At 37.2% G+C, this 27,079-nt stretch overlaps 1 protein-coding gene across 4 annotated transcripts; it reads right to left on the bottom strand.

The window, feature by feature from the left end:
• Positions 1 to 30: 30 nt before the first annotated feature.
• Positions 31 to 25,968, bottom strand: LOC110123730 (C-type lectin domain family 2 member B-like). Of its 4 annotated transcripts, none has more exons than XM_070464027.1 (7): positions 25,920 to 25,968; positions 23,883 to 23,953; positions 17,996 to 18,127; positions 9,508 to 9,671; positions 6,012 to 6,115; positions 4,228 to 4,369; positions 31 to 3,084 (listed from the first exon to the last, which is right to left on the bottom strand). In XM_070464027.1, exons 2-6 carry the CDS (start codon positions 23,935 to 23,937, stop codon positions 4,261 to 4,263), a joined length of 564 nt encoding a protein of 187 aa, XP_070320128.1. In that variant the 5' UTR covers positions 23,938 to 23,953; positions 25,920 to 25,968; the 3' UTR covers positions 31 to 3,084; positions 4,228 to 4,260. The 4 variants fall into 4 exon arrangements, with proteins under 4 accessions (XP_070320128.1, XP_070320129.1, XP_070320131.1 ...); XM_070464028.1 differs by lacking the exon at positions 25,920 to 25,968 and adding an exon at positions 24,213 to 24,488; XM_070464030.1 differs by lacking the exon at positions 25,920 to 25,968 and adding an exon at positions 19,936 to 20,076 and having other exon boundaries at positions 23,883 to 24,480.
• Between the last annotated feature and the right edge of the window lie 1,111 nt (positions 25,969 to 27,079).

Consider the following 27,079-nt stretch of genomic DNA (forward strand, 5'->3'; position numbering starts at 1 on the left):
TTTGTATGAATGTTTAAAAAGACAATGAAGTTATTTCATGAATAGTACTTTAATTGCAAGACAAAGGATTTCAAACTAATCACCATGATAAGACCAGTTACGGCATGTCAGCTTGAAATATATTACACAGTTACTGACTATATTTCCTGGACTGTATGTTTCTGCTTATAACTCTTTTATTTTGTAGCTGGAGGTTTCGGTTTCCCACTCTTCCTCACCTATTTCTTTTCATCTGTTCCCCCCACTCCTTCCTGGCAAACACGTATTTGTTCTTTGCATCTATAACTATACATACACAGTATAATAATTTTGAACTGCTATATTGTACATTTGAAGTTAATTTTGTAAATCTACTATTCTTTAGTAAGAAAGAAAAGGAAATGGTGCTCAAGAGGACATGGGAGTTATTTTCTGAAGCAAGTTCACTGGATATAGCAATAAAGATAGAAGTGACGTGGTGAGGGCTGCTTTTATTCACTTTTGTCGAGTGATAGACAAAACTAGATTTGAGTGGACTGAAATGATGAGAGAATGTATTTTCCTTAAAATACATTTCCTGAAAGAAGCAGTGGACATTCTAGGTTATGCTTGTATCTGAAAAAGATGAAACATAGAAATGAAAAGAAGCTGATGTTGATAATGTTACTGAAACTCTGCCTGTGTTCTCTGATGCTGAATAGAAACATAGAGACAGGTTTTGGGTGAAGTAGAAAAGAGTAACTTTTATTGTGCTGCCAGGCAAAGGGGGCCACAGAGGACTAATGTACTCAAGACTGTGTGACCCACCCTGGAGTGGGTAGTGAGGAGTTTTATAGTGTTCAAGGAGCAGGGTGTGATCAGCTCATGGACAATTCTTGGATTGGTTGGCATCAAGGTGAAGTTTCAAGCATCATCAATTTCTGGTTTCAACCAGTCTAGAGTCTATGTTCTCATGATCAGCAGTTTTCATCTGGAGGGGGTCTGCTTCTTGTAAAAATTACTTAGCAATGTGTGCCATGCCTTTATATATTTCAGAGAAATAGGAGTTCAGTGATTCTGCTATGTGGTTGAATTATAATCTAAATTGTTACCAGTTCCCCAGCCCAATAGATAGCCTTTGTTTCTACATCTTCACATTTCTCTCTTCAATGAGGGATGCTGGGAAAACTGGTCAACTACATGCAAAAGAATGAAACTAGAACACTTTCTAACATCATACACAAAAATAAACTCAAAATGGATGAAAGACCTAAATGTAAGACAAAAAGCAATAAAACTCTTAGAGGAAAACATGGGTAGAACATTCTTCAACATAAATCACAGCAAGATCCTCTATGACCCACCTCCCAGAGTAATGGAAATAAAAACAAAAAATAGACAAATGGGTCCTAATTAAACTTAAAAGCTTTGGCACAACAAAGGAAACTATAAGCAATGTGGAAAGACAGCCCTCATGAAACAACTGACAAAAAATGAATCAATCATTGATTCTTGAATTAGTCTTTTACTTTAAAAACAAAGACACGGGGATTTGTAGAGTTTCAGAAATACAATGTATTAATGCTACTGCTGCCATAACAAAGTGCCATGCACTGCATGATTTAAAACACCAGGAATTGATTGTCTCACAGTACTACTGCCTGGAAGGCCCAATATCAATATGTCCTCTGGGTCATGCTTTCTCAGACTGCTCTAGGAGACAGTCCTTTCTTGCCTCTTCCTGCTTCCGGTAATGGCTGGGCATACCTACCACTCTTTGACTTATAGGTATATCACTTCAGTCACTTGGCTGTCTTTTCCCTTTGTTTTCATATTGTCTTCCCTTTGTTAAGAGTTTTGTCTGACTCCAAATTTCCTCTTCTTATAACACCACTGGTGCTAAAGAGCTTGAGGCCTATAGTAATGATGTCTTCACTATTACACTCACCCCAGCCCTAATTTCCAAATAAGGTCACAGTCAGAGGTCCTGAGCATTAGAATGTCAACACAACATTTTAGGCTCATAGTTCAACCTCATAAGATATAGGAAGAGGAAATTTCTTGAGTCTACACACGATATACATAACTCAGATGGTAAAGTGTCTGCCTACAATGTGGGAGACCTGGATTTGATCCCTGGGTCAGGAAGATCTCCTGGGGAAGGAAATGGCAACCCACTCCAGTATCCTTGCCTTGAAAATCCCATGGACCAAGGAGCCTGGTAGGCTACAGTCCGTGGGGTCACAAAGAGTCAGACACAACTGAGGGACTTCACTTTCACTTTCAGAAGTTTACAAAAATTAATTCTATCCCATGGGATAGATTGCGTAGTTTTTCATATTAAATATTCATAGATATTACATAAATTAAGTTACCCTCAACTGCAAAGACCCTGTGTAATTATTGATTACTGGATATTTGGGCTTGTAAAGGCCTCTGCCTGGGTCTGAGATCCAGGGCAAACATGTATGGTAGGGTCTTTCTTCAAACAAACACTTTGCTTAAAGTGCATCATAGAACTCATAAGCCCATGAAGAGCATTATTATTTAGCAAAAAATCTTCAGAATAGTGGGGAAAGGGAATTGGTTATATACTGGCTCATCCAATGAGCGTGCATTCAGATTGTTTACAGGGTTCAGATGCTATTTCTTCCTGTTCAGGGCATGTGTGCTCAGTCGCTCAGTTGTGTCTGACTCTCTGCAGCCCTGTGGACTGGAGCACACCAAGATGGGCTTCTCCAGTCAAGAATACGGGAGTGGGTTGCCGTTCCTTCTCCAGAGGATCTTCCCGACCCAGGGTTTGAACCCATGTCCCCTGCAACTCTTGGATTGGCAGATGGATTCTTTTTCCACTGAGCCATCTGGGAAGCCCCTTTCCTGTTGAGAGCCAGGGATAATATCAGACTTTGTTATTGTCAAATGTGTCTTTTTTAATGTTATTTCTCCTATCAGGAGAAAATGAGATTTTTATTTCATTGACACAATATAAATCTTCTAGAGGCTGCAGCTCTCTAGCACCAGTCTTCAACATTGGTGACATCATTATGTCATGATGTCCATGAGTACTCTTCTAGCAGCTCTCTCAAAGGCTGCTACTGCTCTTCAGTGAAGATCACGAGTGCATATCTAAAAAATATATATATATATGCAGAAAATGTGAGCAGGAATGAATTTTCAAGACAAATGAAATTTATTATTCACAATTTTATAGCATAATTTAAAGCAGCACATTTTCAACCATGTCATCACTAAATTATTCAAACTATAATCCCTGCTTTCCTAAGGAAAATTTTAGGGTAATCACACTCAAGAGTGTTAAAAAATAAATATCAAAATGAATATATCTAAAATAAATAGGATATCACATCATGAGCAAATTGAATTTTATCTAGGAATGTAAAGCAGTCTCTTAACAATAGAAAATTTAAAATGTCATTCAATACATTAAAAGAATAGGAATAGAAACCATGACAAGATTGAAACAGATGCGGCAAAAAAAAGCATACAAGAAAATGAAGTCTCTTCCTACAAAAAAAAAAAAATAACTCTTAACAAATAGAAATAGAAAAGAACCAAGCTAATTTTAAGAAAAGTCTATAAAAAACTAGATACAACACGACTAATGTTAACATATCAGAAGCATTTTCTTTAAAATGCGGAACAATTTTTACTATCAATATTGTGCTGGAAATTCCACCCATTTTAACTATACAAGAAATAATTAATTTCTACAATATAGGAAAAATAAAATTGTTACCAGTAGATGTTATGTTTTCCAGTATTTAAATGAATCCACAAATTATTAGAAAATTATGAATTGTCAGAAAGTATATTGAACAGAACAAGAATACCCAAAAGAGTTACCTTGCTAATAAAAACAACTATTTTAAAAGATAATAAAAGTATATAATTGCAAAAGCAATAGATACATATAATAGACACATATAATAAATACTATGCAGTAACTGTTTAGAAAAATTATAAGTTATGTAAGACAAAAATCTATACAAGAAACACATTGTAAATGAATAAGAAAATAATACATAAATACAACCTAAATTAACCTAAAGATTGTGTAAAATGCATGATTCTTCTAAAATTGATATAGATAAGCAAAGATCCAGACCATTTAAAAAGCAGAAAACTAATAAGAAAATTACTTTCACAATCATCCAGCTGTGTCATCAGGCTATAATACTAAAGCAGTGAAATGTTGAGATTTCAACAAAGGGAAAGGGAAAAAGTTGATAAGTATTAAAACCATCTTACTCCTGGATGTCAAGTCCACTGTCGGAAACTGATTTAGGGCACTTTTTTCCTGCAAATCCATTTCCTCTCCGTGTAGCACCTAGCTGTTGCAACACCATCTTCATTAAGGTAAAAACATATTTCATTCCCTGTCATATTAATCCTACAATAAAGGAATCAAACAGTATGCATTAGGGAGTCCTGTGACTTCTCTCTTGGTCAGTGACACCTTTTGAAAAAATATTATCTGTCTAGAGTTCTGAAAAAGTATGCTGTTACACAGTCCTTTCTTGCTAGGGTTAAGATGTCTGTACCAAATTGGACCAAAGGAGTCTCCCTCCCAAGAATCTGTATTTGTTAAACTAAGTTACACGTTATAGGTAGAGTCTTCAATTTGTAGAAACCAATGGTTCTTAACCCTGGGGTGAGTTTGCCTTCCAGCAGTCCTTGCAAAGGACACTTGGAAATATCTGAAGACATTTTTGGTTGCCTCAAGTGGAGCGGAGCAGGGGGAATTGCTACTGTCTCATGAGTAGAGGCCAGAGATGTTGCCAACATCCTATTATGCACAAGAAAGTGCTCCACTCAACTTTTTAGGTCCAATTCTCCATGTTGTAAAATAGAAGGTATGAAGCTCAGGTTAAATTGCAACTATCAGTGCAAATAAAAGCAGGTTAAAATAAACAAATTTACCTTGAACTGTGAAACTTGTCAGCAAACAGCATGAAGTTTGTGAAATAGATATAAGATTAGAGAAAATAGGGTAAAATCATGAAAAAGCCTACTTTTATTGTGTATGTGAATCTCAGGTCTTTACTTTCAAAGTAACCAACTAAGAAGTCTTTTCCCTTATAGCTTTTTTTTTTTCATTTTTAAATTGAAATATAATTGCTTTGCAATGTTGTGTTATTTTTTGCTTTACAACAAAGTGAATCAACTATATGTATACATATATTCCCTTCCTCTTTAGCCACCCTCCCACCTCCTATTCCATCCACCTAGGTCATCACAGAGGGCTGAGCTAAGCTCTCTGTTATATAGCAGCTTCCCACTAGCTATCTATTTTACACATGGTAGTGTATCTATAGGCCCGCTGTGGCTCAGAGGGTAAAGCATAATGCAACTCTCTCAATTTGTCCCCCCCTTTCCTTCCACTGCTATGTCCACAAGTCCATTGTCTACGTCTGTGTCTCTCTTGCCCTGCAAATAGATTCATCAGGACCATTTGTCTAGATTCCATATATATGTGTTAACATACAATATTTGTTTTTCTCTTATATCTTGATTTCCAACCTCTCTGGTTGACTCTTGAAACCAGTCAATACATGATACACTAATCCTTACTCCACTTTTCCAACATGCAGACCAATCAAGGACTGTACAGAAATATACTAATGTACAGGTTCTAGAAGGCTGCAATCTGTGTGTGTGCTTAGTCACTCGGTTGCGTCTGACCCTGCAACTCTATGGATTGTAGCCCACCAGGCTCCTCTGTCCATGGGAATTCTCCAGGCAAGAATACTGGAGTGGGTTGCCATGCCTTCCTCCAGGGAATCTTCCCAACCCAGGGATCAAACCCAGGTCTCCTGCATTGCAGGCGAATTCCTTTACCAACTGAACCACCAGGGAAGCCCAAGAACACTGGAGTGGGTAGCTTATCCCTTCTCCAGGAGAACTCTTCCCAACCCAGGAATTGAACCAGGGTCTCCTGCATTGCAGGTGAATTCTTTACCAGCTGAGCTACCAGAGAAGCCCAGAAAGCTGCACTATCTAAACTTAAATAATCCCAGAAAAAAGACACTCACCCTTTGTTAAATATGTTTTCATCCACCCATTGTCCCGTTAGATTTTCTGTCATGTCTCGCCAAATCCAGTGATCAGAAGTGCACTTGAACCGCTTAAGGAAATGCTTTAGAGACAAAATAAAATTCATAATTTTACTTGTCAGTTGTCACTACAACTTATTGTGTTCTTCTTGCTTTGCAGGTTGTGAGAAGAAAGGTGACAAAGCTTCAAATCCTAGTTTCACTGGAAAATAGCTATGTGATTGTGAAAAAGTATTTTACCTTCTGACCCTCAATTTTCTCATTTATGAAACAAAGAAAGAAATTTGTTAGAGAAATTTTCTTTAAGACACTTTTGATTCCAAATTGATAAATATTCAGTATGAAACTCTATTCCTCCAAGATTTTTAGTCTGTGAACTCCTAGAAAGCTAGACTTTTCAACTGAGTTCTTACACAGACTTCCTAATCATCAGATATGTATTATGTTTTCTTTTTTACTTCCCAGTAAATACTAGTATATTGAATTTAATGCAACATTTCACTTCAATATTTCTTCTAATTATCACGTTTGCACACCCATACACACACATCTTTCACGTATCCAGTTCCTTTAGAACCTAATTCCCAAATTTCAATTTTTTTTTTTTACCAACTATTTACATTTCTAAAGACATCATTCGGGGGGAAATTTTTATTTTTTTCTGATATTTCTCCTTATTCATTTGATGTTGAAAATTTTTCCTACCTTAGACGCTTTCGTGCCATAAAATTATGTTCTACACAGAAAGTCACTGAGTCTACCTGCCCCAAAATAGTTGCAAAACCATAAACTTGACTTTGTATCACTCCACATTTCAGTTTTATATAAATACAAAGGAGTTATGACAGATAACAACACTGTGGTCCGTTCCTACCTGGTAACAGTGATGCCAATAACCTTGGCATTTTAATATACCATCTTCTATAGCATTTCACGAATTTATTTGAAAAAAAAATCCAATTCGCTGAGATAAGCTATGGGTTTACAAAGGAATCTATTAAGAAAACAGTGTCCCTGGATTCACATGGTTTCCTGTAGAGTGAGCAAATCCATGCAAACTTCAAGTTAGAAAACATTCTACTAAATGAGAAGATTATGAGTATAATAAATACAGAGTGAAATTTTAGTTTATAGAAGAAGCATCCCAGTCTTTATGGGAGACTGTCACATAGGATGCACTGTAAGAGGCGTATCTGGAAAGAGTAAAAGATTCCATGACAAATAGAGAATCCAGGGAGAAAAGGACAATTCATGTTCTAGGCTTAGGAAAGAGCTTGTTTTAAGGCAGAAAAAAACAAGCTAGACAGGCTGTATGTATTGTAAATCAACAGGATATATTGCACTGAATAGCTGGAAAAATTGGATGAAGATGTGGAGCTGTGTTTTTGATGATAGGGAACTGGGAAATGACAAGGTACAGGGAAATGTCCTATGAAAAATATTGAACATTATTTGCTTAATAAAGAGTAACTCATGGAGCTGCTTGTTAAAAAGACAAGGTATGGCAAAAACCACTACAATATTGTAAAGTAATTAGCCTTTAACTAATAAAAATAAATGAAAAAAAAAAGACAAGGTAATTCTAAATAGGTGCAAATAAATAGGGGGAAATTTTCATGAAGCAAGCTTCATCTCATTTTAACTAAGAAAATACTTTGCAATTTAAATAAACATTTGTAATATTTTAATTAAACCATTTAAAAATAGCCTTTTAAAATTCTTTTATAGTTTCTTTCATTACTTCTTCACAGATACCATATGCAATAACAACCTCATTCTATTTGTCACTTGTTTGTTTGTTTTTTCCATCTTGCTGCTCTTTGTTAGCCTTTTTTCCCCAAAAGGAATTGTAAGGCTGTTTAAGGATTTCTCAGAATGTTCATATCAAGAGTCTTGTTGAATTCAGCAGTGAAACCATTTGCTACAGAAGCTCTTTGTATTAAATTAAGCCTGCATCTTACTTTTTGACTTGGTATGTCTACTCTTAACATATCTAGTTTTTCACATTTTGTTCAGGTTTCTCTGTCTTTTCTTGCATCCAAAATGGTTTAGTTTCCTTACACTGATCTATAAATTGCCCCAGCCTAGTTTGTATCTCGGAGAAGGCAATGGCAGCCCACTCCAGTACTCTTGCCTGGAAAATCCCATGGACAGAGGAGCCTGGTAGGCTGCAGTCCATGGGGTCGCTAAGAGTCGGACACGACTGAGCGACTTCACTTTCATGCATTGGAGAAGGAAATGGCAACCCACTCCAGTGTTCTTGCCTGGAGAATCCCAGGGACGGAGGGGAGCCTGGTGGGCTGCCGTCTATGGGGTCGCACAGAGTCGGACACGACTGAAGCGACTTAGCAGCAGCAGCAGCAGCTGTTTGTATTTATTTAAATTTGAACCAGTCAGGCAGATTGCATAACTGTACATTGTTTACCTTGAAAGTAATACACAGTTCTTTTAACAATGTTGACAAGTGTGCTGCTGTACATTTAAACAATCTTGTATTACTGCTTTAATCGCTCACTCATGTCCTACTCTTTGCAGAACCATGGACTGCAGCCCGCCAGGCTCCTCCATCCGTGGAATTTCCCAGGCAAGAATACTGAAGTGGGTTGCCATTTCCTTCTCCAGGGGATTGTTCTGACTCAGGGATGGAACCACCCTCTCCTTCATCTCCCGCTTTGGCAGGCAGATTCTTTACCACTGAGTCATCTGGGAAGAACACACATAAATTTTAATGAAGTTAATTACCTTTTAAATTGACCCTTTACTTTTAAAGAAACGGAGCAAAAGTAAAAAACATACTTGTCACATAAGTCACCCAGGGAAAGAACAGATTTCATAAGTTCAGAGGTACAGGGTCTCATGCTTGTTAAAGCTCTTGGAGATTCTCTTTATTTATTGCATTTTTCCATCAGTGTTTTTTGAACAAAGATTCATTAACCTTTTTATTTGTACCTGCCTATATGCTACAGCAATGGATACAATTTCAGATAAAATATGGTGGCGATCTGGCCACTGGAAACTCATAACTTCAGCCTAGAGGGAAACTTTCAATTACATCTATTGCATTGTTGATAGTGAGCACTCTGACAGAGGCTGCCATGAAATCTCAGAGAAAGACAGGAAAGCAAGATTGATTAGCCAGAGGAAATTTCCACCAAGGAAGTGAAATGGAGAATTCCATCCTTCTTCTTCAAGGGTTTTAAAAGTTTTCCAAATAGTATAAAGCTCTTCTATTCTTATTCCTTAAAATGGAAAAGCTAGCCATCAAGTCTACAACTTGATCAGAGTCTTAAACTATCCAAACAAAATATCACTAGCTTTTTCAATTGTATCTCCTGTGGCATGTTCTAAACTTCTTCGGCATTTTGCATATATAAACAGGCATGTTTGAAATGCTTTAAAGACCATAATGGAATCTGAATACTTCCAGTATCTCTACTTAATGCAATTGATAAGGAATGCATATTAAATTACTTACTTTTTCTTTTGTAGTGGTAATCAAAACTAGGTTAGCATTTTGAGACAAACAGTTGTATCTACTTGAATTCCAATCTTGTTCTTCTTCAGAAAAATAGTAGCATTTATCTTGGAAACCAATCCAATTATCTGAGCAGAAATACCAAGCACCCTTATCTTCTTTAACTAGAGCAGAGATAAATACATATTTTAGGAATCAGATGAAATAATGTCACTGTGCTTTGAGATCACTGAAGAAGGACGGGACTGTGACAAAAAAGATGATGCTTATGGCCAGAATTGCATGTCTATCCCATAGCCAGTTGAAAATCGACTTCATGTTAGGTTAAATGAGAACAGTTCAGAATATGAGAGGACACTCACATTGCTTTCAACTCCAAACTCACTGATTCATAGGCCTTCCTAGAGCAGTCAATGTGATTTCACACATGTTAAGTCACTTTTGTCATTTCCAGTTTAATAAAATATAACAAAATCAGGTGGTACTAAAAAACTGATTTATTTTAGACTGTTATAAATCTAGGACAGATTTTAATCTCTAAGAAAGCAATAAAAATAATAAAACACTATATAACTAACAAGACATGTACTCGGTTTCCAGTTGCAACTAGATACCACCATCATTGTGTGGTTCCAGGTTAATCAACCGAAAGAACTCATAATGAAATTTAGAAGATGAAAATGAAGCAGAATTCATTATTGTTGGAGGCATTGTGCATAGGAAGTTTACAAGCCTTTTCATGAGTTTCCTTTTGTATTTGCTGCAGTTAGATGTTTCTAGACTTTCCGCACCTGGGTTTCTCCAAACATACTAGTGCTTTAAGCCAAAATCATTAGTGACTATTTCCTCTTTAGCCTTCCATATCATCTCTTCACAATTCCTTCCAATTGTGTCATGCATAGTTCTTACATTAAAATCTTTTCTATAGTAACTAGTTGTATTGTGGTGATGATTTTGAAATATATAGAAATGGTAGAAATTAAATAAAGTTGTATTCTTGTAATATTTGTGCCATCTACTTTTCTGAACACTCCCAGACTGAATCAGTTTTTGGTATCAAAAGTGGTTCTAAGGGAACAGAACCTTAAGGATGAGATATGCTATTGGTTTTCCAATGTGATCTGCATTAAAGGCATTGACCCAGTCACCAGTTGTAAATGGGATGCTGGTGATCTATGGTGCATAGAGGTAAAACTACTAGTTAAATTATCACTCCTAAGCACCTCATACCATACAGGTACCTGTAGATGGTAAACATTTTAGCACCCTTCTCTTAAATACTGATAAAGCAATGGTCGAAACGTCTAAGTGAAAGTGAAAGTTGCTCAGTTGTGTCTGACTCTTTGCGACCCCATGGACTATACAGGCCATGGATTTTTCTAGGCCAGAATACTGGAATGGGTAGCCATTCCCTTTTCCAAGGGATCTTCCCAACCCAGGGATCGAACCCAGGTCTCCTGCCTTGCAGGCGGATTTTTAACCAGCTGAGCCACAAGGGAAGACCAAGAATTCTGCAGTGGATAGCCTACCCCTTCCCCAGCGGATCTTCCTGATGCAGGAATTGAACTGGGGTCTCCTGCATTGCAGGCAGATTCTTAACCAACTGAGCTATCAGGGAAGCCCATGTCTAAATGTCTAAGAATAATAACATTTGAACACCATAAGTAACAAAATTGAGTTGACATATACCCAGAGCTAAAAGCAGCAACTACAGAATATACATTCTCAAAAAAGCATGTAAAACATTTACTAAAATGTGGGACAATTAAGTTTTAACAAGAGATTTTAAAAGGTTGAAAACATTAACAGTGTGCCAGCTGACTGTAGTAAAATTGAGCCATATTCCAATAAAAATTTTTTTAAAAAAATCACCAAAGTCTGTAGATTAAGAAGCACAATGCTAAACAGTTCATGAATCAAAGGGGAAAAAAAAAAAGAAATCTTGGGAAATAAAATGTGCTTTAAATGAAAGGTAATTACATATCTTTTCATATACGTTATATATATCATATTAAAAATTATGGATACAACTACGTTTGTGGGTCTTTCTCTTTTAGCTTTGGCCATGCCATGTGGCTTGTGGGAGCTTAGTTCCCCAACAAGGGATAGAACCCGGACTCTCAGCAATGAAAGCATGGCATCCTAACCACTGAACCACACAGTACATTTCCTTTAATCTTAGAGGAAAATTTATTGGTTTAAATTTATGTTTTTTTAATTAGCTATCTCGAACAATTAGAGTGATAAATTAAACGTAAAAAGTAGAAAGACTCCATTAAAAAAATAAGACCAGAAAGCAATTGAATAGAAACTAATATTCAAGCAAAAAAGTCAAGAAACTCATTGCTGGCTTTTTGAATAATCTAGAGTAGATAGAACATTAGCTGAAAAAAGAAAAACACCTTTTTAAAGGGAAGTAGACAAATTAGCAATACTAGGAATAAAAGAGAAATTTCTGGACAACACAGCAAAACTGAGAAAGGAAAGGTAAATGTGAATAAATACTCTGTGTAGTGAAGAAATTAAACTTTTAATAAAAAAAAATTCCACACAAAGAAATCTCCCAGTCCAGGTGGCTTCGGATGTGAACACATCTAATCATTTAGGTAGGACATAGCTATGTTACCCAATCTTTTTCAGAAAACAGAATAGGAAGGAATCTTTTACAGCTCCGTTTTAGAGGCTAGCATAATCTTGGTGGCTCAGATGGTGAAGAATCTGCCTGCAGTGTGGGAGACCTGGGTTTGATCCCTGGGTTGGGAAGATCCCCTGGAGAAGGGAATGACAACCCACTCCAGTATTCTGGGCTGGAGAATCCCATGGACAGAGGAGCCTGGTGGGTTACAGTCCATGAGGTTGGAAAGAATCTGACACGATTGAGCACCTAACACTTTCACATAATTTCAGTATTGCTGACAACACTGCTATCAAAATGGGAAATTATAGTTCAGCCTTGCATGAGCATATGCACATATTATCATAACAAAATATTAGCCAGGTTAATTTAAGAATGTTACAAAGGTTAATATTTTATGATCAAATTGAGTTTACTCCAGATAGGAAGGTTTATTTTAACATTTTGTAAAACTCTGTGTAATTCAACACATTAACAGAAAGAAGAGACAAACTAAGCATTTCTCAATAGTGCTTGATAACATTTTATGTCCTTTTAGAATAAAACTCTTTGGCTATCTAGGAATTATTTAATTAAGAATAATCAAATAATCTTTATTTGATTCAGAATAGCCATAAATAATCATTCTTAGTGAGAAATATTTAAAACTTTCTTATGTATATTAAGAATGAGATAAAGATGCAAGTTCTCACTAGTTCTCAACGTCTTACTGGAAGTATTAGCCAGTGAAATGAGACAATATAAATATATAAAAAGATATAAAGATTTCAAATAGAATAAATAAAACCACTATTATTTGCATATAATCTGAATGCTTACATAAACATACAAATGAAAATGAAGATAAAATATTAAAATTAATAGTTAACATAGCTATTAACACTAACAAAATCTAAAGAAAAATTAATTATGTTTTCTGACCACAGTGGAACTAAAATAGAAATAAATAACAGAAAGATAATTGGAAATCCCCAAAATATGTAGAGATGAAAGAATACACTATTAAATAACACCTGGGTCAAAAATGAAATACAAAGAATTTTAAAAGCAATTTGAATTAAACAAACATGAAAACACAACTCATCAAAATTGATGGGAAGAAGCAAAAGCAGTCCTTAGAAAAAAATAAATAGCACCAAATTTATACATTAGAAAACAAGAAAGTTTTAAAATCAGCTATCTACATTCCTTCCTTAGGAAACTAGGAAAAGAAGTGAAAATTAAACCCCAGAAAAACAGAGCGGAAATAATAAGAATCACAGAGCAAAAAACAATTAAACTAAAACAGAAAATTAATAGAGAAAGTCAACAAAAGCAAAAAGCCCTTTCTTTGCAAAGAACAATAAAATCACTAAGCCTCTAGCCAAGTTAACTTAGAAAATAAAGGAGAGATAAATTAATCATGTCAGAAATAGAAGACACAACATCACTACACATGCCACAAAAGATAATAAAGGAATACTATGAACAAGTTAATACCCACAAGCTTAATGACTTAAATAAAATGGACCAATTTCTTGAAAGATGCAATCTTCCAAAACTCACATAAGAAGAAATAAACAATGTAAATAGGCTCATATCTATTATAGAACTTGATTAATAATCAGAATTTTCTAAAACACAAAGCAACAGGCTCAGATGTGTTCACTGCCAAACAACTGAGGAAGAAAACAGCAATTGCTGACAACCTCTTTTAAAGTATAAAATCAAAGGGAATGCATCTTAACTCATTACATGAGGCCAGCATTATCTTAACCACAAAACCAAAGACATTAAAAAAAGAGAGAGAGAGAGAAAACTAGAGACCAATATCTCTCTTGGGCATAGGTCCAAAAATTCTTATCAAAATGTTGGTAAGACAAATCTAACAGTGTACAGAGAATTATACACTATGAAAAAGTAGGATTTACCCCAGGTCTGCAAGGATGATTCAATATTTGAAAATCCATTAATATAATCCATCTTATCAACAGGCTAAAAAAGAAAAATCACATGATCATATCAATATGAGCATCTGAAAAATTTAACACTCATTCACAGCAAAAATTCTCAGTAAACTAGGAATAGAGGGGAGCTATGCCAACCTGATAGACTATTTACCAAACAAACAAACAAAAAAAAAACCCTACAGCTAATTTCTTATTTAATAGTGAAAAATTAGAGGTTTTCCCTCTAGAATCAGGTACAAGGTAAGGATATTCCTTCACAAAATATTGCAGTTAAATGAGTAGTAAATGTGAAAAGCAGTAACTGTGAAAAGAATTTCCTAAAGGAAAATAATCCTGAGTATTCATTGGAGGGACTGATGCTGTGGCTGAAGCGCCAATACTTTGGCCACCTGATGCGAAGATGACTCATTGGAAATGACCCTGATGCAGGGAAAGATTGAAGGCAGGAGGAGATGGGGATGACAGAGGATGAAGATGGTTGGATGGCATCACCGACTCAATGGACATGAATTTGAGCAAGCTCTGGGAGATGGTGAAGGACAGGGAAGCCTGGCATGCTGCAGTCCATGGGGTTGCAAAGAGTTGGACATGACCGAGTGACTGAGCAACAAAATGTGAAAAGGGCCTTAACAGTATTCGTCATCAAGAGAAGGCCAATTAAAGTTGCAATAGGTACCAACAAATGTACCAACACACACTCATCAGAATGGCTAAAATGGGACTTCCCTGGTGATCCAATGGTTAAGAATCCACCTGCCGATGTAGGGAACATTGGTTTGATCCCTGACCCAGGAAGATTCCACATGCCTCGAGGCAACTAAACCTGTGTACACAGCTACTGAGCCCCCTGTGCTTTGCCACAAGAGAAGCCACAATGAGAAGCTCCCACACTACAACCAGAGAAAACCTACATGCAACAACGAAGACCCAGCACAGCCAACAAATAAATGAATAAAATTTTTAAAAGTAAGAAAGAATGACTAAATTGGATAAAGCTGACAACAAATCATTGACAAATTCTTGAGCAACAGACATTTGCATAATCTTTTGGTTGGCTTATCTACTATCTGTGGTATTATCTACAAAAACTGACCTAAGTATCAGTTCAGCTCAGTCGCTCAGATTATCAGGGTGAAAGATTTTGTCATAATCATCTTTACATCTCCCTATGCCTTAATGTATATTGTATAATTCATAAGCATTCATTCATTGATACCCACTATATATATCATGGTGATGCTTTCTAAGGCCCGCTTGACTTCACATTCCAAGATGTCTGGCTCTAGGTGAGTGATCACACCATTGTGATTTTCTGGGTCGTGAAGATCTTTTTTGTACAGTTATTCTGTGTATTTTTGCCACCTCTTCTTAAAATCTTCTGCTTCTGTTAGGTCCATACCATTTCTGTCCTTTATCGAACCCATCTTTGTGTGAAATGTTCCCTTGATATCTCTAATTTTCTTGAAGAGATCTCTAGTCTTTCCCATTCTGTTGTTTTCCTCTATTTCTTTGCATTGATTGCTGAGGAAGGCTTTCTTATCTCTCCTTGCTATTCTTTGGAACTCTGCATTCAGATGCTTATATCTTTCCTTTTCTCTTTGCTTTTCATTTCTCTCTTTTCACAGCTATTTGTAAGGCCTCCTCAGACAACCATTTTGCCTTTTTGCATTTCTTTTCCATGGGGATGGTCTTGATCCCTGTCTCCTGTATAATGTCATGAACCTCGGTCCATTGTTCATCAGGCACTCTGTCTATCAGATCTAGCCCCTTAAATCTATTTCTCACTTCCACTGTATTGTCATAAGGGATTTGATTTAGGTCATACCTGAATGGTCTAGTGGTTTTCCCTACTTTCTTCAGTTTAAGTCTGAATTTGGCAATAAGGAGTTCATGATCTGAGCCACAGTCAGCTCCCGGTCTTGTTTTTGCTGACTGTATAGAGCTTCTCCATCTTTGGCTGCAAAGAATATAATCAATCTGATTTCGGTGTTGACCATCTGGTGATGTCCATGTGTAGAGTCTTCTCTTGTGTTGTTGGAAGAGGGTGTTTGCTATGACCAGTGCGTTCCAAGGCCAAATTTGCCTGTTGCTCCAGGTGTTTCTTGACTTCCTACTTTTGCATTCCAGTCCCCTACAATGAAAAGGACATCTTTTTTGGGAGTTAGTTCTAAAAGGTCTTGTAAGTCTTTATAGAACCGTTCAACTTCAGCTTCTTCAGAGTTACTGAAGCATTACTTAGAAAGCATCACTACGAACAAAGCATCACATTACTTAGAAAGCATCACTATGAACAAAGCTACTGGATGTGATGGAATTCCAGTTGAGCTATTTCAAATCCTGAAAGATGATGCTGTGAAAGTGCTGCACTCAATATGCCAGGCAAATTTGGGAAACTCAGCAGTGGCCACAGGACTGGAAAAGGTCAGTTTTCATTCCAATCCCTAAGAAAGGCAATCCCAAAGAATGCTCAACCTAGCGCACAGTTGCACTCATCTCACACGCTAGTAAAGTAATGCTCAAAATTCTCCAAGCCAGGCTTCAGTCATACATGAACTGTGAACTTCCAGATGTTCAAGCTGGTTTTAGAAAAGGCAGAGGAATGAGAGATCAAATTGCCAACATCTGCTGGATAATTGAAAAAGCAAGAGAGTTCCAGAAAAACATCTATTTCTTCTTTATTGACTACACCAAAGCCTTCGACTGTGTGGATCATAATAAACTGTGGAAAATTCTGAAAGAGATGGCAATACCAGACCACCTGACCTGACTCTTGAGAGTTCTGTATGCAGGTCAGGAAGCAACAGTTAGAACTGGACATGGAACAACAGACTGGTTCCAAATAGGAAAAGGAGTACCTCAAGGCTGTATATTGTCACCCTGCTTATTTAACTTATATGCAGAGTACATCATGAGAAACGCTGGGCTGGAAGAAGCACAAGCTGGAATCAAGATTGCCAGGAAAAATATCAATAATCTCAGATATGCAGATGATACCACCCTTATGGCAGAAAGTGAAGAGGAACTAAAAAGCCTCTTGATGAAAGAGAAAGAAGAGAGTGAAAAAGTTGGCTTAAAGTTTAACATTCAGAAAACTATGGCATCTGGTCCCATCACTTCATGGGAAACAGATGTGGAGACAGTGGAAACAGTGTCAGACTTTATTTTTTGGGGCTCTAAAATCACTGTAGATGGCGATTGCAGGCATGAAATTAAAAGACGCTTACTCCTTGGAAGGAGAGTTATGACCACCCTAGATAGTATATTAAAAAGGAGAGACATTACTTTGCCAACAAAGGTCCATCTGGTCAAGGCTATGGTTTTTCCAGCAGTCATGTATAGATGTGAGAGTTGGACTGTGAAGAAAGCTGAGCACCGAAAAATTGATGCTTTTGAACTGTGGTGTTGGAGAAGATTCTTGAGAGTCCCTTGGACTGCAAGGAGATCCAACCAGTCCATCTTAAAGGAGATCAGTCCTGGGTGTTCATTGGAAGGACTGAAGCTGAAGCTAAAACTCCAGTACTTTGGCCACCTCATGAGAAGAGTTGACTCATTGACAAAGACCCTGATGCTGAGAGGGATTGGGGGCAGGAGGAGAAGGGGATGACAGAGGATGAGATGGTTGGATGGCATCACCGACTCGATGGACATGGGTTTGAGTAAACTCCAGGAGTTGGTGATGGACAGGGAGGCCTGGCGTGCTGCGATTCATGGGGTCGCAAAGAGTCAGACATGACTGAGCAGACTGAACTGAACTGAACTGAACTGATATATATCATGGATAATGGGAAGGGAGTGAGAATAATGAGAAAAGATTATGACTGAAGCAGAAAGGAAAAGTATCATACAGTAGGAAGCTCTGAAAACAAAGTATAATTTAAGAAATAACAGGAAGTAATTTACTCACCTGAAAAAGGTATATTAATACTTATTAAAACAATATTAATAACTGCAGATATTGCTAATGCAAAAATAAGTATTTTAGTGATTGTCTTTAACATCTGAAACTTGTACTGCTTGGACTGCTTGTCTTTAACATCTGAAACAAAACAAAACACCACTTAGATTAAGGAACAGGTAAAAGAAAGACCTAATTTGCATTCAAAACCATACTTGACAAACTTCTTTACGCTAATATTTCACAAGGAGATGACACAAAATGTACTTTCTCTGTTTGTCATGTGGAAAAAAAAAAAAGAAACATGATTTATCCTTTTTGCTGAAATTCTTCATGAGAACCTTTTATCAAATCCAGATGTTACTATGAACTTTACTGCCACAGCCCAAAGGATCAAATATATGACTTTTCCAGTCGAATTTCCTCAAGCCTGAAGCCACCCCCAGACCTTCAACACCCTTCTATGGTGAAATATCAGCACATCCTAACATTCCTTGAATATTTCTAAGAAAATCTACTTTATAACTAATAAAAAGTTTAATTTTAAAGGATAGACAATATAGTATACTTGAAAGGCCACAGAATAATCAATCAAAAAATTTAGAATTGAGATTTTCACCACTAACAAGGGAACTAGGATGAGTCACTTTTTTTTTCTAGTTCTGTATTTCCCAATCTACAAATTCAGTAGAACAGAACAAATTTCTGTGAGGAATTGTTTTTCTTTTGTTAGTGGTCATTTAGGAAAAAAATAAAATTTGTATGCAAGTTTCTTGAAATGAAACTTTTTATTATTTCATGTGATTATAAAATATTTATCCTTAATGTAAAATTTCATGAAATGTAAAAAATTATAGCAGATACTTTAAGATAGATAATAAAATTATTGACAAAATTGATTCTCCCTGTCTTTTTTACTTAGTGAAGAACTAGTTGCTTTTTTTGTTGGATAAATTTTTTCCTTAGTGGATATATAAAAGAAATAATTATTTTTAATCATTTTTTTTTTTTTTTTTTTACTGTACCATGCGGCACGTGGAATCTTAGTTCCTTGGCCAGGGACTGAATCTGAACCCCCTGCCTTGGGAGCCTGGAGTCTAAACCACTGAACTGCCAGGGAAATCCTTCTAAGAAATTAAATTTAAAATAAATCTAAATCTACCCTCCTTAGAAATAGCTGGTGTTATCATTCGTGTTAATATCCCTCCACACATAGATCTTTCTAATCCATTATTAGCTATATAACCTCCCTCCCAAATACTGGTAATTTTAAACAAGTATGATCATCATTTGCCCACTGTTTTATATTCTCATATTTTCAGTTAACACTTTGTTGTTCTTCCTACCTGTAACAAATTGTTAAAAATGGCCTCAAAGAATCATGCCTCTCCCTGTCCAACGCCCCTTTGGTGCACAATCATGCTATTTCTCCTACCACGAGGTACATACTGCATTTCCCAACACTTAAATATGAATTGGTCTTGTGTCTCCCTTTGGCCAATAGAGTGTGGTAGAAGTGACACTCTGGGACTTCAGAACACAGACCTTAAGAGACCTCGACCATTCACATCTCTCTTTTTTAAAATTAAAGGATATATTATGTACTATGTTTTCAGGTTTGGCTTATAACAGGAATTAAATAAAAGAAAATGGAAGTCGTTCAGTCGTGTCCAACTCTTTATATAGTCCATGGAATTCTCCAGGCTAGAATACTGGAGTGGGTAGCCTTTCCCTTCTCCAGGGGATCTTCCCAACCCAGAGATTGAACCCAGGTCTCCCACATTGCAGGCAGATTCTTTACCAGCTGAGCCACAAGAGAAGCCCAAGAATATTGGAGTGGATAGCCTATCCTCTCTCCAGCAGGTGGGGAAGATCTGATGGAGAAGGGATAGTCAAACTTTTATTTACCTTCCTGTGTTAGCACTCCCGTATTTCCATATTTTAATTACCATATGAGTAGGAGTTGAAGGTTACTTATTGCTCTATTAAGCAGAATTATTTTAAAATCATTTTTCTATTCATTCTTTCAAGGAGGTCTTCAGCTATTTTGCCATCGCTTTCTCCAGAATGATTGGTGAAATTAGTGACTCCTTCAGTTAAAAAAAAAAGAAAAGAAAATCCTAGTTTATTAAAGGGAGTATTTTGAGAATCATAAAGAGCTTTAAAAAGAGGAAATACTTATAAGCCACAAGAAGATGGTGGATATCCTGCTAATATGAGAAATGCTCTGGGTACTAGTGATATAAGTCATTTCTATCTCAAAGTTGGCAAAATACTAGATCATTCAACTTTGTGGAACATATGGAGATATCCTACCTGCAAAAAACCAGTCTCAACAAAGATGCAAGTCATAAGTGTGGCAAACAGAGTGGCTTTCATTACATTAGCACAGAGGCAGCAGAACTAGAACCAAAGGGGTTATGAATGTTGATATAAATACCCCCCTGATGGCTCAGAGGTAAAGAATCCACCTGCCGATGCAAGAGACTCAGGTTTGATCCCTGGGTGGGGAAAATGAGGAAGATCCCCTGGAGAAGGAAATATTAAATAGCAACCCACTCCAGTATTCTTACCTGGAAAATCCCCCAAGAGTCAGACACCACTTCTTGACTAAAGAACAGCAATGACAAATACATTCTTCTAAGTAATCAGTGAAAAGAGATAACTGAAAACTCTCAACCTCAAGTTCAGTGTCTTACAAAATCTGGGAAAGTTCATATAACCCTGTAGGGAATGCCCCACTCAATTCAATATCACAACCACCAAGATTAAATATACTGTCAGCTCAATGAGGTAGGAACTTGGAGTGATGTTTAGTTTGATTTAAAGCCTTAAAGAATTGGAAATTTATTTCACTTCTGAATATGCAGGTACATACTTAAATCTGTTACACAACTATTCCCTATTTTATCGGCTTACTCCCTAAGCCTTAAAATCTAGTTTTGCACACTCAGTATAATTAGTTTTCATCTTTAAAATTCCTTGTTTCTACTCATTTACTCAATCCTTAATACCTGCAACTTACACAAATATCCAAAAGACAAAAGCAACAGAAAGTGTTGGTCTCTCAGTATGAAGTTAGTATTGAAAGATGAATTTCAAAGAAGTTGTTCATAGTGTGTGCAATGAATGTATGCTCAGCCACTTCAGTCGTGTCTGGTTCTTTGCGATCCCATGGACTGTAGCCCGCATGCTCCTCTGTCCATGGGAATTTTCCAGACAAGCATACTGGAGTGGGTTGCCATGCCCTTCTCCAGGGTAATCTTTCTTTCTTTCTTTTTTTTTTCCACTGAAGAATTTTATCCACATTTAAGTGTGAAATAATACAAGTAGCACTCAAATTCTTTCTTAAAAATAGACCAGGGAGAACATTTATCCAATTTATACATGTATCCAATTTATCTCTAAAGCCAACATTACAATATCACGACCACAAAATTGTTGTTAAAAAAAGCCAACTATAGAAAGATATCCTCCATTAAATGGAAGCAAGTACTTAATAACATATCAGCCAATGCAGTGCAGTAAACACACAAAGAAGCCGAAAGCACACGCCAAGTGGGGATTTGTCTGGGCGATGCAAATGGGGAGGCCTGAACCCAGAGCAGGGTCTCCTTCTCAAAGGGTGCCCCCCACAAGACGTCCCATACACGCAGGCAGTCCCCGCGGACGAAAGCCATCACCACACAAGGGCAGAGTCGCAGGTCACTGTGCAGACCAGGGAGCCAGAGACAGGAGGGCTAGCTTCGCGGGGCCACAGTCTCCAACTGCCGACAGGAGACTGGGGCTCCCTCCACCCCTGGCCCCTGGGGGCTCCCAGACCAGCTCTTGCCTGGAGAGAGGGGGGCATGGGCACCTCACCCCACCTCCCTGGCCTCCTTCCTGGACAGGAAGCCTCACAGGCCCAAAGCTGCCTGCTGCCCTGGGGGCAGGGTGTGTGGTGTGTGTGTGTGTGTGTGTGTGTGTGTGTGTGTGCACAAGGGCAGGGAGCGAAGCTTCCAGCGACTGGAGCTTCATCCTCCCCTCACAGGGTAATCTTTCTGACCCAATGTCGAACTCACATCTGAGTCTCCTGCGTTGCAGGCAGATTCTTTATCACTGAGCCACCGGAGAAGCCTGGTGTGTGCAATGAAGGAAAAAAAAAAAAAAAAATCCCAGGGAAGCTTAATAAAAATCTATTTAATTAACAATGTAACTAAAATATTTCTACATTCATCCCTGTTATAATATAAATAGCTAAGTGTTTCAATCATTCTTCCCATAGAGAAGCTTCACTGACAACTAATTTCTCTGTTTCTGACTCTGATCTCCTCCAAGGAGATAAGAGAAAAGATCCTGGGTGACCAGTGAATTTAAAACCAAATACAATCCCCTTTTTCCGAGCTCACAGCTATAGAAAAAAAAAATCACAAAATACCGATATGCAGAAAGAATAAGACAAAATAAAATTTTTAAAAATATTAAGAGCTTAGAAATGAATTACATAACACACTGTTATTACCATTTCAATGGTGTTTAAAATGTCAAAATACATATACATGATGTAGATATTATATATACTACATAAAATTTAATTTATATATTTATGTGATACATATAAATTTATACATAAAATATATAAATTTACACTGTTTATTGATATATAAAGCAAAAACTAACACTGGTTTTATGAGTGGGTAGAAAACACCCTTAAAACTTTGTTTTAGATATTTTCACGTTATCTAATATTTGATCCCATTGCCCCTAACTTTCTTTGATCTAACCTTAGAATTATTAAATTGTGAAAAAAAATGAGGAATAAAGCATTTATACATGCTAATATGAACTGCAGCAATATTTTTGACTGTTGCATAATGCTGGTGTACATGTGTTCTTGTTCAGTTGTGTCTGACTCTTTGTGAGCTCCTGGGCTGTAGCCCTCTAGGCTTGTGGAATTTTCCAGGCAAAAATATTGAGGTGGGTTCCCATCTCCTCCTCCACGGGATCTGCCTGACCCAGAAATCGAAACCAAGTCTCTCGCATCTCCTGCACTGACAGGAAGATTCTTTACCCTTGCACCCTCTGGGAAGCCCATAACACTAGTAGACTAAAACAAAACTAAATGGAAAATTTTAAAACTTACCATCATCACTAAATCATAGATTGCTTTCTTTAATGCACTTTAGCTTCGTTTCCTCAACTCTGTTTCTACCTATTTAAGGACCCCTGTTCAAAAAACTTTGAAAGATTGTCCTGTTACTAATAGATTTAGAATTTGGCTCTTACCTACTCTGAACTTTCTATTTAAAACATCCAATGTCACCGAATTGTTTTCTAAGTTTTGTGTTGTTGGGTTTTTTTTTAGTACATTTTCTTTTCTTCTCCATTTAAAAATTGCCAGAGACATCTCAAGAATATTAGGGTACCAGCAATTGCTTAGATAAGAATAGAAGAGGGAGATAATCACTCTGCTATTAAGTACCTCTAAAGAGTAGTTTATCTTGACTCTACTCATGGCCCATAAACAATCTTTTAAAATATTATAAATATTTGCCAATTATTTCATATCACATATGTATTCTAGACATTGAATGGCTATGGTTCATATTTAACATGTCTTGAAGTACAGATTTGATTGAATATTTAGTAAAAATGGAATCTATCTTGAACAATTTTACAGTATGGATAATCTTCCTCCATTATCAATTAAGATAAAGTGAATCTGAATTACAAGGACAAAATAATCAATTACCAATTTTAGTTTAACAGAAAAAAGGGTTTTTTTTTTTTTTTTTTTTTTGCCTTGATGGAAAAAACTGCAAAACCCTACTCAGGACTTTCAAAACTTTTGTTATGAAGTTATGATTCATAATTTCAGTAAAGAGCTTTCATTCTGAACAATTGAAAATGTTCTTACCTCGATTCTTTTCATTAGCTTCCTGTTTGCTCGCCTCCTTGTGAGCTGACTGCATACTTGATGACTTCTCTCTTCAAAGTTTTAATTTTAATGTAAAAAAAAAAAAAGAAAAAGTTTTTACAACACAACTCCAAACTAGAGTTAAGCTACCCTGAAGTAAAAGACAGCTTATTTAAGTCGATCTCTCAAAAGGAAAGTAATCATGTGATGAAGATTGAGTCATACTATTATCTATATAGTTTGCTCCCTGGCAAACAAACACAAAACAATTACTGGAAAGGAGGGAAGTTATGCTAAATAGCGAAGAGAAAAACATATATTCTTCTTTACTCAACAAAGGATCATCATCTGACGCATAAAGCAAAAACCTTCAAGTGGCACTTAAATTCTCACGAAAGTGACACATAACTAGTGACGCACGACTCTCTTTAATTCATTCAAGGGCACGCTTTAGGACGTTATGGTTTCATTATCAAGCATTAAGAAAGGCCATCTCAAAGAGGATGAAATTAAAGAGAAGGGAGCTATGCTTTAAAGTGGTTACTGAAACCGAAATAAAAAGCATTTTATTTTAAACAGAAACATCCTGAGCAGAAGCTTGCACAAGAGTGTGTGTGCATATTCACATGCGTGCACACTCACACACACAGAAAAAGAGAAAAAGAAGGTTTAAAAAGTACTCAGAATGCCACATGAATATTCACGATGATAATGTTATTATGCTAATGTTATTGATGACAAAAATCTTGACTCTCTGTATACTGATGTCCAAAAAATTAGAGACAAAGTTTTGGAGAAACAGAAAAGAGCTTTATTCTTTGCCAGGCAAAAGGCAAAACTCAGGAGGCTAGCACCTCAAGAACTGTGCCCTGCCTCTGGGAAATAGGCAGAGGTTTTGTATCCTAAGGAAGGTTTTCCTTTATTTTCTTTTGCAAAATTTCAAAACAGCCACAGCTGGTAGGCAACTGGATATCTGGGGCTGGTCTTTTCTGAAGCTATTGACTGTGGCCTTCTTTCTGAAATGAAAAATGTTACAAGAGGAAAAGAATGCCAGATGTAGAGTATAATTCATACAGAGTCAGAGAGTAATTGACTTTGTTTAGGTTTGGGAAGGACAAGTACCAGCTACAAGTGTTTGTTAGTAGTAACAGCTAAAGAATAATCAAGATTGCTTTAACTCTCTCAGGCCTGTTTCTGTTGTTTTCCTACCTGTTCATTGTTTTCTTACTTTTCTTATAAGAAAACTCTCATTTTTGTTTAAGAAAAGGCTCACTTCTATTTTTGTTGCAATATTGTCAGAACTCTTGTTTCCTTTTCACATCTGTCCCCATCAGAATTTTGAAATGATATCCTGTTTCCCCTCAATATATCTAAATAAAGTCGACTCTTGGTACTTGTGGGGAATTCGGTCCAGATCCTCCTCTCCCTGCTATGGATGCCACAGATACCAGAATCCGAGCACACTCAGGTTCCTTACAGTCTGCTCTCCCACATGCCCTGGGTACCCTGAGTTCCCCATCCATGGATTCCCATCCACAACTGATTGACTCCCCAGTGTTAAAGCTTCTAATATGAAGGGTCAAATGTATTTACATTAAGAAGAAAACGAGGGCTTTCCAGGTGGCTCACTGGTAAAGAATCTGCCTTGCCAATCCTGGTGGTTCCATAGTAAAGATTTGGCCTGAAAGAGACCTGGGTTTGATCCCTGGGTTGGGAAGATCTCCTGGAGGAAGGCATGGCAACCCACTCCAGTATTCTTGCCTGGAGAATCCCATGGACAGAGGAGCCTGGCGGGCTACAGTCCATGGGGTCGCACAGAGTTGGACACGACTGAAGCGGCCAAGCAGCAGCAACCAATGTGGGAGACACAGGTTTGATCCCTGATCTGGGAAGATCCCACACACAGGGGAGCAACTAAGCCCGTGCACCACAGTTATTGAGCCTGCGCTCTAGAGCCTGGGATCCGAAAGTACTGAAGCCTGAGTGCCCTAGAACCAAGCCACCACAATGAAAAGCCCGCACATGGAAACTACTCACTGTAACTAGAGAAAAGCCAGTGCAGCCTCAAAGACACAGCACAACCAAAATAAATAAATAAAATGTATTAAAAAATTAAAGAGGAGGCAGAAAAGTAAAGAAAAGCAGCTGGTGTGCCAGTGACTGCTTTGGGATCAACACTACATCTGTCTGACAAGGGACACTGAGGCAGGAGAAGGAAATAAGAAGAAAGGAAAGTAGAGTAAGAAAGCGTGATGAAAATAAGAAGTAAAGGCTTAAACTCTTCCAGGTGGTCTCAAAGATATTCCGCTGGTCAGTTCAGTCACCACCTGAAGTGAAATTATGCAAGGTAAAATGCAGAAGGAAGGACAGATAAAACTGTTTCTGCCGTGGTCTTTGCAGTGGTTGGGAAAAAGTTTCCAGACTCGAGACAGAATGAGAGGAGAATAGAGCTTATTACTATGCTAGACACTCTTGGAACAGTGGGCCGGCTCAAGGGAGAGCTGACACTTTTCTGGGCTAGTAGCCAGTTTTTATAGCCTCAAGACAAAGAAAATTCCTGCTGGAAGGATGGCATTAGGTGACTGGTTAGGGTGGGTATTTTTACCTAATACGGTATCAGGGAGCTGGCCAGTTTAGATGAGGGGGATTCATGGCAACAGTTGCCATGAGGCTCAGTAAGTTCTGGAGATGACCTTGGTGCTGGGCTCCTTGTCTGTGGCCTTAGTACAAGGCCTCTCACTTGTGACCTTGGTATAGGATTCCACAGTTTCCATCTGGGGACAGAAAGAAGACAGAAAGTTTGAGGGAAAATGAACATACTCTATATTTATGCCATCACCAAAGCATTCTATATATAGGACTATTAGGAACACATACAGGAAAATACAGACACACTGTGTATTTTTGTGCTTTTTGAATACTGCATTTTTTACGGGTTGAAGGTTTGTACCAACCCTGTATGTCAGAGATGGTGAGCATTTTTCAGCAATAAAATATTTAAAAATTAAGCTACGTACATTTGTTAGACATAACTATTTCACACTTAGTAAGCTATAATATCATATAAATATAACATTTATATGCACTGGAAAACCAAAACATTTGTGTGATTTGCTTTATGGCAATCTTAACTTTATTGTGGTGGTCTGAAACGAAAACCACAATACCACGGTTGAGTGAAATTTACTTTTGTTCCA

Source organism: Odocoileus virginianus, unplaced genomic scaffold (assembly GCF_023699985.2).
Source record: "Odocoileus virginianus isolate 20LAN1187 ecotype Illinois unplaced genomic scaffold, Ovbor_1.2 Unplaced_Contig_11, whole genome shotgun sequence".
NCBI lineage: Eukaryota > Metazoa > Chordata > Mammalia > Artiodactyla > Cervidae > Odocoileus > Odocoileus virginianus.